The 13,570-nt window shown below is 42.9% G+C and overlaps 1 protein-coding gene across 1 annotated transcript in view; it reads left to right on the plus strand.

Moving 5' to 3' along the window:
• Positions 1-362: 362 nt before the first annotated feature.
• The window catches only part of efnb1 (ephrin-B1), a 79,237-nt gene continuing 66,029 nt past the window's right edge, over positions 363-13,570 (plus strand). The window contains 1 exon segment of the mRNA XM_079502224.1: positions 363-1,477. Within this exon segment, the coding sequence (XP_079358350.1) occupies positions 1,362-1,477 (116 nt within the window). The 5' untranslated portion in view covers positions 363-1,361.

The following is a 13,570-nucleotide window of genomic DNA, read 5'->3' on the forward strand; positions in this document are numbered from 1 at the left end:
TGTTTCTTTACTTGTGTTCTATGTAAAACACATTGAATTGCCTTGTTATTGAAATAGGCACCACAAATACTTGCCTTGCCTTACCTAAGCAGGCAGGCCATAATGGAAGCTGAGTGGAACAAGTTGTCAGGCACATTTCATCAGGCAACATGCCTGTGCCTAATCAGATGAAATGAGGGCAACAATTAATACCCTATGCTAAATGCCCCCGTTCGCTTTTCCAAAGTTCGGCCTCTTTGCCCACAGCGAACATTCTGATTGGACAGCGGCCGCTCGGTGGGCGGGTCCACTGTGCGCCTGCACGGGCATCAGATTACAGTCGAGCAGTTTAGTGCACGAGTCGCTGCTGCACCAACCCGGAGGACGTGTTGAGTTTAGTTTCCAAACGGTAAGAAAACTAACAATAACCGGGACCGAGGGACATGTTAACCGCGCCGCGAGGAGGAGAACCGGGTCCTTTTAGAGTCACACTATCATAGAGCTTCGGAAGAGCAGAGGCACCCCCCGAAAATAAGTCCCGAAGAACCCCCGAGCGACAACAACCGGGAGAAAAGGGACGCGTTTCGTTAACAGGACGCGCAACAACATGCCCGAGTTGGAATAACCCAGAGCCGGCAAGGGTCTGCCAGGCTGGAGTGGCGTGGGACCGCACTGGCACAGGACGGACAGCGGCGAGAGAGAGAGAGGCATATAGCTGGATATTATTTCTGCAATTCCTCTGCAAAAGAGACAGCCCTGGAATGAAGCGGAGCCCCGGCCGGGATGCCGTGCGTGCTGCCGAGCGCTGACTGACGGATGAGGAGGACCATTGTCATCTGTACATACACATTACATCTAGGCGACAGGTACACTGGAGGTATCCAGCCCAAGAGGGACATTATATTATTTTGTTGACAAAGACCTCATCAAATTCTGCTCGGCTTATAGACCTACTGGTCGGGTCGGTGTCATCTAATATATGAACACCGGATCGGCGTGGTGTCTTTGAAGGAAAGTCAAGGGAAAAGGCGATTTTGTTTTTCTCGCAGCCACAGGTCAACCAGGAGGACACCTTGAGGGGGATTCCTCACATTTTTTTGGCCGAGGAGATCGTATCTGAACCACGGGGCTGCTTCTGCGTCCTCCTCCTCCGATCTGCGGACGGTTCAGTCAAGGACGCAGGGGGTCCAAGAGCAGAAATCAAGAACTTAATGGACAGAAGGTCATGTATCTGATATCGACCTCACATGCTCCCGATTGATCCGACCTCACCTCCCATCCAACCGGACAAACCGCAGAGAATCACAAAGGCTGCCTCCTGACGCACCGTGCGACCCACTGAGTCTCCCCCGTCTCCAGTCTCCCTTCTCCTCTTTTTGAGAATGGCGGGGCTCGCTTGTTGGAAGTATTACCTATGGATCTTTATTATAATGTGCAGGTCGGCGTTACCTTCTGCAAAATCAATGGAGACTATTATTTGGAGCTCGCAAAATCTCAAGTAAGTGTCATGTTTCATTTGTACAAGCATGCCAAACTCGCTGTGTGCGTGCGTGCGTGCGCTCGCGTGCGCGCAATGGAAGGCTACAGCCGCTACAGTCCTAAAAAAGTTACCATTGTACAGTGTGCAATGTGTAATCTGTGGTAGATGATCTTTTTTATATAAATTGACGGTCTATAAATTGGAAAACAGTTATGACTGCGGGTTTAATTTGTGCACAATTTTCTTCACTTTTATATTCTCCAATGTGTTATAGACATATCTTAGGCTTTAGGCGTATGTATGTTGGGCCTGCCTGAAAGAAAATGAAAAAGACTATTTAAACATGGACATTTATTATGAAATAGCCTGCCATGGGGTTAGTAGGCCTATTTAAATTCAAAATGTAATTATAGTATTCATGGTCTATATAAGAAAGCGTATGTAAAATTACAAACAGTAGGCAAATAAAATGCATAACATGGCTTAAAACACACAACATCTTTCCACAAATAAACAAACACACGACCAATGGCCTACAAATAGACAGCTGTTCCTGTGTCTCTACATAGGTGAGTGGTAGTAATCCACATTTAGATGTATTTTCCTGTTTGACTTAGACAAAGTCTGCTTTGACAATTGTAAGATGACTATCATTACCATATTGAGTTTGTCCCCTTTTCCCCCAAAATCGCTCGGCATGCTGTAATGAACAGTACAGGGGAAAAAGAGACCGAAAATGGGAATAGTAACCCTTGCCAAGTGTGTCAAGGTGTAGCCTAGTTCACTGAATGAGTATATTTCTCCCTTTCACTCCCTCCCAGGAGTCTCTCAGCATACTGTACCTGGAGAAGAAAACCCTTACGCAGTCAAACCCTCAGTGTTATAATTTACCTCAGAGAGTCAGAGTTTACAAATGGAGCCAAATGGACCCGTAACCTTACGGTCCCATGGGAGCACTCTAAGAGTTACAAATGGATACATTAACACTGAGCATTCTTACTGGGTCTGGGGCTCGTTTCAAACTTTTCTAATTTATTCAAAGATCGAAGCAAAGACACAAAATTTAAAGAAAATAAATAAGGGTTGTTTTAACAGTTGTTTTCACATATCCAAAGATATCCAAATTAATCATGTTCTACTTAATTATACTGGCTGAGATCCAAGCTAATTTCTCAACATCAAGGGCATGTTTTTCACTGTGTGAGCTGTTTGGATCCAGACATTTTTATTCATTGTTTCCCATCAGAGTAAAGGAAACGGAGGCCAGGCTACTGATAATAAAAAAAGAGCTCTGGTAACAATTATCACTCACTCAGACTTGACTTTGCATGATGTCGGGGGAATCGTAGATAGAAAAACACACAAAAGAACAGGGGGGAAAAGTCCTATACACCGTATATGTTTACAGCTGACCTTCATTTGAGCTTTGCAGTACAGTATGGCAGTTATTCATTCAAGTGAATCTGCGATTCCCCCAAATGTAAAGCAACTCATTGCAGTCAGTCGGTATGAAGATTGCTGAGGTGTTCATTAGTGTGTGTGTGTGTGTGTGTGTGTGTGTGTGTGTGTGTGTGTGTGTGTGTGTGTGTGTGTGTGTGTGTGTGTGTGTGTGTGTGTGTGTGTGTGTGTGTGTGTGTGTGTGTGTGTGTGTGTGTGTGTGTGTGTGTGTGTGTGTGTGTGTGGCTGGCCTAATGGTACGATTACGGCCCATCAGCTTTTATTTGACTATGACTATATAGGTGATGGAACAAAGAGCGTAACCAGAGTAATATCACACACACACAAACACACACACGTTTTTACAAATCCATACACATGGACTCGCTGATGACTGATGCATTGCAAGCACACACACACACACACACATAAGCGTGCACTGTATTGGACACACGCGCAGTCGCGCACTGTGTCAGTCATGGGCAGGCAAGTGAAAAGAGAGATGAGACATTTATTGATTGATGATGTCACATAAATGGAATGTCTTGGGAGAAGGTTACCAGGATGGCAGAAGAACGACGGAGGATCTCTTCTCCATCTGTTTCTGTCTAACTCTCCACTCAGTAGAAATCCCCCACTCCGGCCCACTGTTTCATAAACTTCCACAATGGAACGATAATACATTCTGTGAAGCGTCGCCTGAAACCCAATTATCCTGCTACTCGCTGCTTTACAAAAACAATAGATAATTATCCTGCTGCACTCGGGCCCTGCAATAACAAAAGACGAACCGGTTTGTCTTGTGCAATGTATCATTCACCAGCAGTATTTGATAGGCAATAAAAACAAGAGGGATATTTGGATGTCAGTCAACATCTTTCTTCATAGCTTATTTTTTTAAGCTTCATCTGTCTGACATGGCCTATATGGCCTCATAGTGATAACACAGAGAAAGAGAGAGAGAGAGTTGAACGTAAAGTACGCTATCTGGTGACTTATCTAGATTTACGATGTCTTAGTTCCTGTTCCCACTTTGGGGACCACTGCTGTCTCAGCTAATAAATTAATCTGGCCCTCCGCTTGCACACTGTACCATATATATAAACATGCACGCACGCACACACGCACGCACGCACACACACACACACTCGCACAAAATATAACAATACAACAGTACCTCCCTACAGGCAATGAGTTATGAGACGAAGTAAAGGAACCCAGCAGGTTTGGACCGCTATGGTGTGTGTGTGTGTGTGTGTGTGTGTGTGAGTGTGCGCGCATTTCTTCCTCTGAGCATTCCCCGTTATGGATTTCAGTCAGAGGATGCTATCATTCCGCCTCCTGCGTTATCAATAACTGGGTTTGCTTAATTGATCTCCTCCTGCATGCGGGAACAGTTCACATACATCATCCCCACAGTCTGGAAAGAATGAGAGAAACTTACCAAGTTTAGTTTTGACACACACACACACTACAGCAGCACGCCACGAGCACATACCAACCTTTCTAATAAGGGATCATTCTGACTCACTCTTGTCGATACTGGTCTGTTATTGCTGAAACCAAGGAAGGGGACTGCATACTCCAGAACTTGACTGGATCAAACCTTATTGAGTAGCATCACATGTTTAGCCTTGTGCTTTGTCAGGTGCTATGATAGGTAGATAAAAAGTGTGTGTGTGTGTGTGTGTGTGTGTGTGTGTGTGTGTGTGTGTGTGTGTGTGTGTGTGTGTGTGTGTGTGTGTGTGTGTGTGTGTGTGTGTGTGTGTGTGTGTGTGTGTGTGTGTGTGTGTGTGTGTGTGTGTGTGTGTGTGTGTGTGTGTACTGTATATTATACACACACACACACACACACACATTGATTTTGGATAAAGAGGGCAAGAGAAAAAGTACTATGAAAGAGGGTTGATTATTGGAGCACGGATTGCAGGAGCTTCACTCACAAATACTGCTCAACAGACTAGCGTTTCAATATGAACAGAGACACATGCATTTCCATCTGTGGGAACGACATCAGTAAAATGGGTTTGGGAATTGTAGCTGAAAGCACATATTCGCTGACCGTGGCTCATGCATTAGTGTGATATGGAAAAACAAGAAGAGCAACTCCTCCTCAGGTGATTGAGAATGTCAATGCAGGACGTGATTAGCCTGTGTCAGCAAGAACAGTCCATCGACAATTACATGGAGAGGGTTATTATAGTGGAGCTGCAGTGCAATAAAGTCCTCATTATGAAGACGAATGCACATTTGAAAGTTCAGTGCTACAAAGAAACAACAACATAGGCAATGGACAGATGAGTCCAGAGAGACAGAATGTTAAGCTGCATTGAAACTGTTCTAGCAACTTGTGGTGTTTGACACCTTAGACTGAGACTATGTTGTTTTTTTCCCCTTATGTTGTAACACACACACACACACACACACACACACACACACACACACACACACACACACACACACACACACACACACACACACTGTGTGTAATACTGTAATGTATATGTATAGCCTGCCCTATATCTATATAAATTCCCAAGTTGACTATGGATTCCTGCTTTCCTTACTGCCCTGGAATCATGAACACTCCTGTGCACGGACGGACCAGTCCCCCATTACTATATTATAATTGGTTTTGTTTGTCGTGTCTCGTGAGTCTTGACTTATCTGAAACTGCTCTATTGTTGTGCAATTTGGAGGAGAAATATAGTCTTGAAGCTTGTAAATGTAAGCTGACATGAGAGGGCAACACACAAACTAGTTTGTCAACAGTATCCATGCGTGCCTTGGGCTTATTTTTCCTGCAGTCTGTTCCCTGTTTTGTAGACAAGTCCTGTCTACAAAACAGGGAAAAGACTGAAGGAAATTGATAGGCGTGTAGATTCCTGTGAACGTGTTGAAGGTGAACTCCAACTGATTTTCATCGGATAATTTAACCACATTAACTCTGGCATCCCTATACTATTTTGGGCCTGTCATTGTCGGCAAGTATTTTCCAAAACATTCCAAACTAAATAAAAATAGCAAAAATGTCTATAAGCTTGTAGATTTATTTTGAATGCACTACACCGTCAGTTTAAAATATTAAAGGGTTAGTTCAGATTTATGGACTTAAAGTTGTAGTAAATACTTGCCTTTAATATATTGGTTGCAGAGATATTAATTGAGTCCTGTGGTGGGAGTTCTGGTCTGATTTTTGGTGAATATTAAGTAGTTCCGGTAATTTGGTGGGGTGCCACTCATTAAAAATAAATGAATCCACAAAATTAGCATCATTTGTATTGTTGACCTATTTCTACCAACGTTAGACCTATTTCTACCAACGTGCAACGTTTGTTCAACTTTGACCCTATGTTTTTGTACTGCTGCTGGCGTAGTGATACTGGAGGGGTTGAACGAAAGTTGAACGAAATTTACGCTATATGTTAGAACATACAAACAATACAATATATACAACAATACAAATTATGCTAGTTTTGTGGATTAATTTATTTTTAATTAGTGGCCCCCAGACCCCCACCAAATGACGAGAACTACTTAAAATTCACCAAAACCAGACAAGAACTCCCACCACGGAACTCAGACAATCAATTAATACCTTTGCAACCACTATATTAATGGCAAGTATTTCCTGCACCTTAAGTCCAAAAATCCGAACTAACCCTTTAAGTATAAAATGGGGCTTAAGTGTAAAGCCTTTATTCAGAGAGTTTGCAAACAGTGTCAGTAATTTGAAGCTTTGCATATATGTGGAAAACAGAAGAAGCAAAAAATGCCTCTTTCAAGCAAAGCAAGCAATTTAAAATGTGTTTCCCAGTGACGTCTGACTGATCTCAGTAAAGCGGCACCCATTTCATTTGAGTCTGTGTGAGAACGGAAACATCTTGGTGCAGACAGAGGCTGCGTGTTTGTCCTCAGCTGGAGAAGAACACGTCTTAACATTTTGATCAGAGCAAATCGGATTACTTCTCATTTAGCTGAGTGGGATTATGCTACAAAATGTCACTTTGTTATGACGGATCACGTCCCGTCACTTTGGCTGAACCTACTTTATAACACAGACACACTCACACACACAAATACAATTATAGACACACACACACACACACACACACACACACACACACACACACACACACACACACACACACACACACGGGAAGCTGTGTTGAGGAATGCTGCAGTGATGCCAATTTAATGATAATCTGACAATCTAGTAGCTGTGAGAGGCTTCTGTGTCCTCTAACCCTCCTTAATAACATTTGCCTCATGACCTGTAGCTTCCACGGGCTGTTTTCTGCAGAATAACAGGATGGGTAGGAGTGAAATCAAATCACACCGCACACCTCTGAAAACAGCCAGCCCAGAAAACAGCCACTGGCACTGTAGAGTCTGAACTCTTTCTAACTTCTGTCAGGACTCGGTTTGCAAACATTTCTTTGGTTCCACTAGGCCCTGAAGCCGCAGCTGAACAAGAGAGCTAAACAGAGACAATAGTGTTGATGAATGCCAGCCGGGGCTCTGCGCACCGTGTATGATCTGTGTGTATCTGTGTTCAGCGTCTTTCTGTTGGTGAACGGAATACTGAAACTATGACTATTCCTGCTTATCTCACCTCTTTGACTAGTTATTAAAGACCGGCCACTATTGATTTATTCACATCATTAATTTGTTGGCCTGCAGCTTCAATGACTATCTGGGTTTTTGGAAGAGATAATTAAAAACAAACAATAATAATCCCACAACAAAAGGCAGACAAATATTTTTTCTAAAGAACCTAATTTTAGTTTGTTGCTGTTAGAGTAAAGTGACGGGAAGTTGCTCTTCAGACGAATCTAATTTGGTTTAGCTGTTTTTAGAAAAGAATGCACAGCATGGACTGAGTTTAATCAAAGTACAAGTTGTTCTGTAGTCAAATGTTGTTCCTACGATTTTTTTTTTTTTAAATAAACGTAGGGGAAAAAGTTTTTTGTTTTTGATCCACTATTTAGTTTTGCTTCAAACAAGTGCTTTAAAAACAAACTTTAAAAATGTTTTGTTGGCGAATGCTCCTGATCCCACCCGAGGGCTGTAAAGTGATACCCATGTGTTCTGTGCTAAATTGACATGCAAATATCAGAATAATTTTAGTAGCAGCCCCGTGGTACGAGACTAAATGAACTGCCACCGACACAACCTGTTGAACCGGAGCCGGCAGAGACGCTGGGACTAGACCACAAACAGGATTTGGTTCCACGTGAAACCAAATGAAAGCTGGTCGTCTCCCTCTCCGCTCACTAAAGAGCATGCAGGCCACTGCTGAGAGGGTCATGGGGCTGTTTTTGTTGCTTCTCTGCCCGCGCCCTGCTGCTTGCCCCCCACTACCCCTGCTATACACCCCCCACACCCTCTCTCTCGCTCAAGCCAAGCCTAGCCCTTCACTCCCCCCTTTAGGTACATCACATTTCCCTCTGATAGAGATCTCATTACACACACAGAGGACTTGCAGCCTGAGCCCAGCTCAGAAAGACAGAAAGAGAGAGAGAGAGAGAGAGAGAGAGAGAGAGAGAGAGAGAGAGAGAGAGAGAGAGAGAGAGAGAGAGAGAGAGAGAGAGAGAGAGAGAGAGAGAGAGAGAGAGAGAGAGAGAGAGAGAGAGAGAGATGGAATGATAGAGAGAGCAAAAGAGAGAGAGGCCCAACCAATAAGAACCACTTCTGCAGAGCAACTGGTCCGTAGTGCTGTAAAGGCAGCCTGTGTCTCACTACATGGACAGCTGGGCTTGCTTTTATGTGTCTGTGTCGACTGTGTGTGTGTGTGTATGTGTGTGTGTGTGTGTGTTCTGTGTGAGTGTGTAGAGTGTTTGTTATTTCAGCGGTGTGTAAGGACAGATTCTTAGCGGTCATCCCTGTGAAAGCACCTGGGCTCTGAAGGGGTCGCGGCGCTGTGGGACGTTTACAGTGAAATGTCGTATTTTCCATCCTGCTCTCTCTCCACATGCACTCACTTTATCCACACCACTGACTGAAAGCCCACCGGCTTCCATGCTCGTATGGCTTAAGTCTTTAAGATTTATATTGTACATGGCTGTGTGCGATGGTGCCGAAAATAGGCGATCTACAAGCTCACAACCGTCGCGCTGCTACGCACTGTGAGCTTGTAGATAGTTAGGGATAGGGATAGTTCACCTAAAAAAAAGTATAATAATATAGTAATAATTTGATGCCATATACTTGTCTTGAACGCTGCAGTCACACAAAAGTAGCAGATCGTGCCGTGTTTCGAGCTTGTACATCTGCTAACTTTTGGCTTTTTTTTTATTGGAATCCGGAGTCAGTCCTCAGTCAGTCAGTCAATCTAAATTACTACAGTACAGCATACCATAATTGCAGTGATGGAAATTAACTATACATTTACTCAAGTACTGTACTTAAGTAAAGAACAAATACCTCAAAATTGTACTTGAGTATTTCCAATTTCCAGTAGGTACTTTTACTTCTACTCCACTACATCTCGGATCCAAATATTGTACTTTTACTCCACTACATTTATTTGAAAAATGTAGTTACTACTTACTAGTTACTTTGTAGATTTTGAATATTATTACAAAACCTACATTAAGCACTTCAGCCCTATAATTCTTAATATAATTTGATGACCAGCAATGGTTCCCTATGGAGATAATAGCCTTTATGTCTCCATAGGGAACCACTGCTGGCCATCATAGCAAATGATTGGCTTACGAATGCAGCAAAAACAAATAAATATCCATGAATTCAAGTCTCCATGGTGTGAGTAATTGATAGTAGAATAAATTGGGGGTGAACTATCCCTTTAATGCATTCTTTTAGCTACAAGAATCCAAACCAGTTCCAGGTCGGATAGTAACATGCTCATCATTTTTTAACGTCGAGTTGTTTTCTTTTGTTTCTGTTCGATGCCACATGGGTGGGGATTGGCATCGCCTATTTTCAGTGTACGAAACTGGTGTGTGCAACTATGTTATAAATCAAGACTGTTGATACATTCTCTTATCTACATACTAAAACTAGTTCAAGGCCAGTTGGTCAATTCTACATCATTTTTAAATCTTGAGTTTTTGTGTTTTTATTTATTTTTTCTGCTTTGGGTCAAGTTGGCGTTGTGCTGCGATGAATTGTGAGCTTGTAGATCTGCTATTTTCAGTGTGCAATACCGGCGCACAGCCATGTATAAATCAACTCAAGCCTATTGATGCATTTTCTTTGCTACATACCAAAACGTATAAACGTTGAGATGTGTTGTTTTATGTTTTTGTTCGGTGCCAGATGGGTGGGGCTTGGCTCTTCAGGAAAATCCAGATAGTTTGAAGTTGTCTGTGACTGAAAACTAGACTGTGTTGACTGATTTATTTTATTTCATCGTTGTCTAAATGTTTTGACAATCATTGTTGTCACAAGCTCCACCCATCTGACACCAGCCAAGCGTTCAAACAAACATTGAATCTATTTGCAAAAGTGTACCTGTTGTGATTTCACATGCTCTGTGTGATTTTCTGTCTGCAACCGATACTTTTGCGATGAGAATATTGTTCATTTTATCTCCCCTTTTCTTCTTCTCTTACATATATAATTGCACAGCCCTGAGGCATGTTTGAAAGTGCATGAGCGTAAAAGTTATGTAAGTGCCTGAGAGAGAGTGCAGGGTGTGTGTGCGTGCGCCATTGTTCTTTGTGCACCCACAGCGGAGTAGTAAGGAAGTGCTAGGAGTGTGCCAGTATGCCCTAGTGAAAGTGTTGAGGGCCCAGCCATGGAAGTGCTGTGGAGTGCTTGAACAGTGGCTGGCTTACAGACGCTCAGCGACCCAGCTTCATTAGACGCAGGCCAGGCTGGCAGCAACCAGGAAGCTGCAGCCGACTCCGGCGTGGCGCTGCCAACCAGAGGCACCGGCACGGGGCTGGAACCCTTCCCTGAAGAGTTTTCTCTCTATCTCTCTCTCTCTTCTTCTCCTGGCTCTGTGCTGAATCCAGAGAAAATGTAGGAATGCAGAGTTACAGGAAGTAGGGCGACTGAATGGGGCAAAGTCTGGCTGTTGTTCGCCATCTTAGCTCTTTTTTTTCCTCTTTTCTTTTTTACATAAGCGCAAATGAGAATGAAGGGATTAAAAAGGGGGGGGTGAAGTAGGAGGAAGGCAGGCAGTGTAGCCTGTTGAAACCCAGCCCTGGGCTCAACCACACATCCTTTCAGTCCGGCGCTGAGCTCCCAGATTACTTCCATGTGTCAGCGCGAGGGAGGAAAGAGAAGGAGAAAAGAAGAAAGGGGTAACGGAGAGAGAGAGAGCGAGAAAGAGGGAGAAGTTGAGCGAGCGGAGAAAGGCGAGCGGAGGACTCGGGGACCGGTGGAGATCAGTGCTGGTGTTGGACAGTGGAACGGATCTCTGTGACAGCCATCTCTAAAACCATTACCCCTGCGGCTTGGAGTCGAGAACTCATAGCCTCCTCCTCCCGGGCTGACCTCGCAGACTTAACTCTTTCTCACAGAACCCCCTCTGTGCGTCGGAGGCAGACCTCATCAGGGTCTGGGGGCCCCAAAACGACGTGCTGGGGGCCCCCTGCCCCGACTCCAGCCGCATGCTGCTCTTCGAGTTCCCAAAGATGTCATTGGCTGTCACCGAGCAGACTGATCAGCAGGGAAACTTTGTGCACAAACCGAGGAAGCTCAGTATGACTTTTGGGGAAAGAATTTGGAATTTTAGTGAGACTTATTTCTGTGTAGGCCATTGGGCTGTCAAAGTCAAGTTAAGGGCGGGGTGGTGTATGATGGAAGTATGTTTTACAGTTTTCCTCAACTGTTTAAACACAATTGTTGAAACCACAAACACATTCTCCAAGCTGTAAGCACAAACGCCACAGCATAAACACTATATATTTTTGATTGCTTTAACACAACGCTAATTTAAAGCATATTTCTGCAAACTAGTAAACACAAATCTATGAATTGTCACCATAATCAAAATTGTTTATTATACAATTTCTCATTTGAATGCAATCACTCATCAAGTATTTACGGTAATCATATTATGTTCATTGTGCAAATTGTTACATGCAAAATGGTACAAATAATATTCTGGCACTCCGGTTTACATGAATGGCTTCCTTATAAAAATAACAATTTATTAAAAAAAAATGCAGACAATTTCTCACAAGGCAACGCAACTAATCATATATCACATATTTTATCAACAGGTGCAATCCAGCAAACAATTAGATATTTATTACTATAAGCTAGACTAGCTAGTAGTGCATTTGTTCTGGTTTTACTACAGTAAATATATTTGTGTCAAATTTGTGTGGCATAATCTTTTGACACTATTTAGTATTTGCCTAGTGACGGTAAAGGAACATGTATAGCGTTGACCGTGTCTTTCTGATGCCGATACTTAGTATATTTTGTGCCTGTTTATCCACTATAGATATAAGATATATTTTTAGTAGTGTAATTGTTGTACTCAAAGTTTAATTTGAAACATTAGTTAAACATTTTGAGTAAACAGTGTTGGGGTAAACAATTTTAATGCGTTGGGGTTTCAGCTTACAATTTTGAGAATGCAGTTTTTCTGGAATTGTGTTTTTAACAAATTGAGAAAACGAAATATGATATGCATGATGACGTAGACAGTGTAATAATAGTTTTGCCTCCCTATGTCAAATATGTATCTATTGATGCAGTTACTATGTACAGTACATGAACAGAGCTGCACAAATCACAATGCAGTGTTGAGTGGTACTGATACTGATACAGGTTAAATCACAATGCAGTGTTGAGTGGTACTGATACTGATACAGGTTAACCCATTTTGACCTGAGATCAGATTCTAAAAATGTCTTCTACATCCTGACAGTTTTCTGAAAAAGCTATGTTTCTATGTCAGTCGTTCTTCGATTTTCAAAAATAGCAGACCTACAAGCTCGTAGCGCGCCACTCGGTGGCGTGCTATGAGCTTGTAGATCTGCTATTTTTCAATAGCTAAAGCATAACATAATGCTAACACCAAAAGAGGTTCCCGCCCAAAATGGGTTAAATTACGATGGCATCATCCTCGCGTTGACTAACTGGCTACTTGTGGCCATGTCCATTAGTGTGGTGATGGTCTGCTTCTCCTTTGGATAACTGGACATAAGTAGAACCACGTTGTCGTAGAACGAATAGCGAAAATAGGCAGTTTATTGGCAGATTTGCATGTTGTGAGATTGTAGATCTGGTCAGATAACTCACGAATAGATTCAACCAATATTTATTATAGAATGAGAATACAAGTGTGCATATAATATTTTATCTTGGCGTTCGGGTCTGCTAAATTTTTCTCCCTGCTCGACACAATTAAACACCATCATTAAACATTAAGAGCAGGGAGATAGATATACAATAACAACCCCCCATGGGGAACAGAAATGACAGAGCCCACCGGTGGTGCTGGGGTGGTGGTGGGAGCAAACGGTGCATAACAACAACCACAAACCATATGCAGAAGGAAGGCAGGAAGAATGCATGCAGTCTAGGTGAGCTTAAGTACCCCGCCCAATTGGTCAGCTGACTGCCACATCAGCGTATGACGTGTGGGTCTTGCAAACACTGAATACACCCACATATAATAGTAATGCAGCATATTAACCCCTTGAGTATATGTATGCGCCCTTGAGCACAGCATGGACCCCTTGA

This window comes from Electrona antarctica (genome assembly GCF_951216825.1).
Source record: "Electrona antarctica genome assembly, chromosome: 1".
Classification (NCBI taxonomy): Eukaryota; Metazoa; Chordata; class Actinopteri; order Myctophiformes; family Myctophidae; genus Electrona; species Electrona antarctica.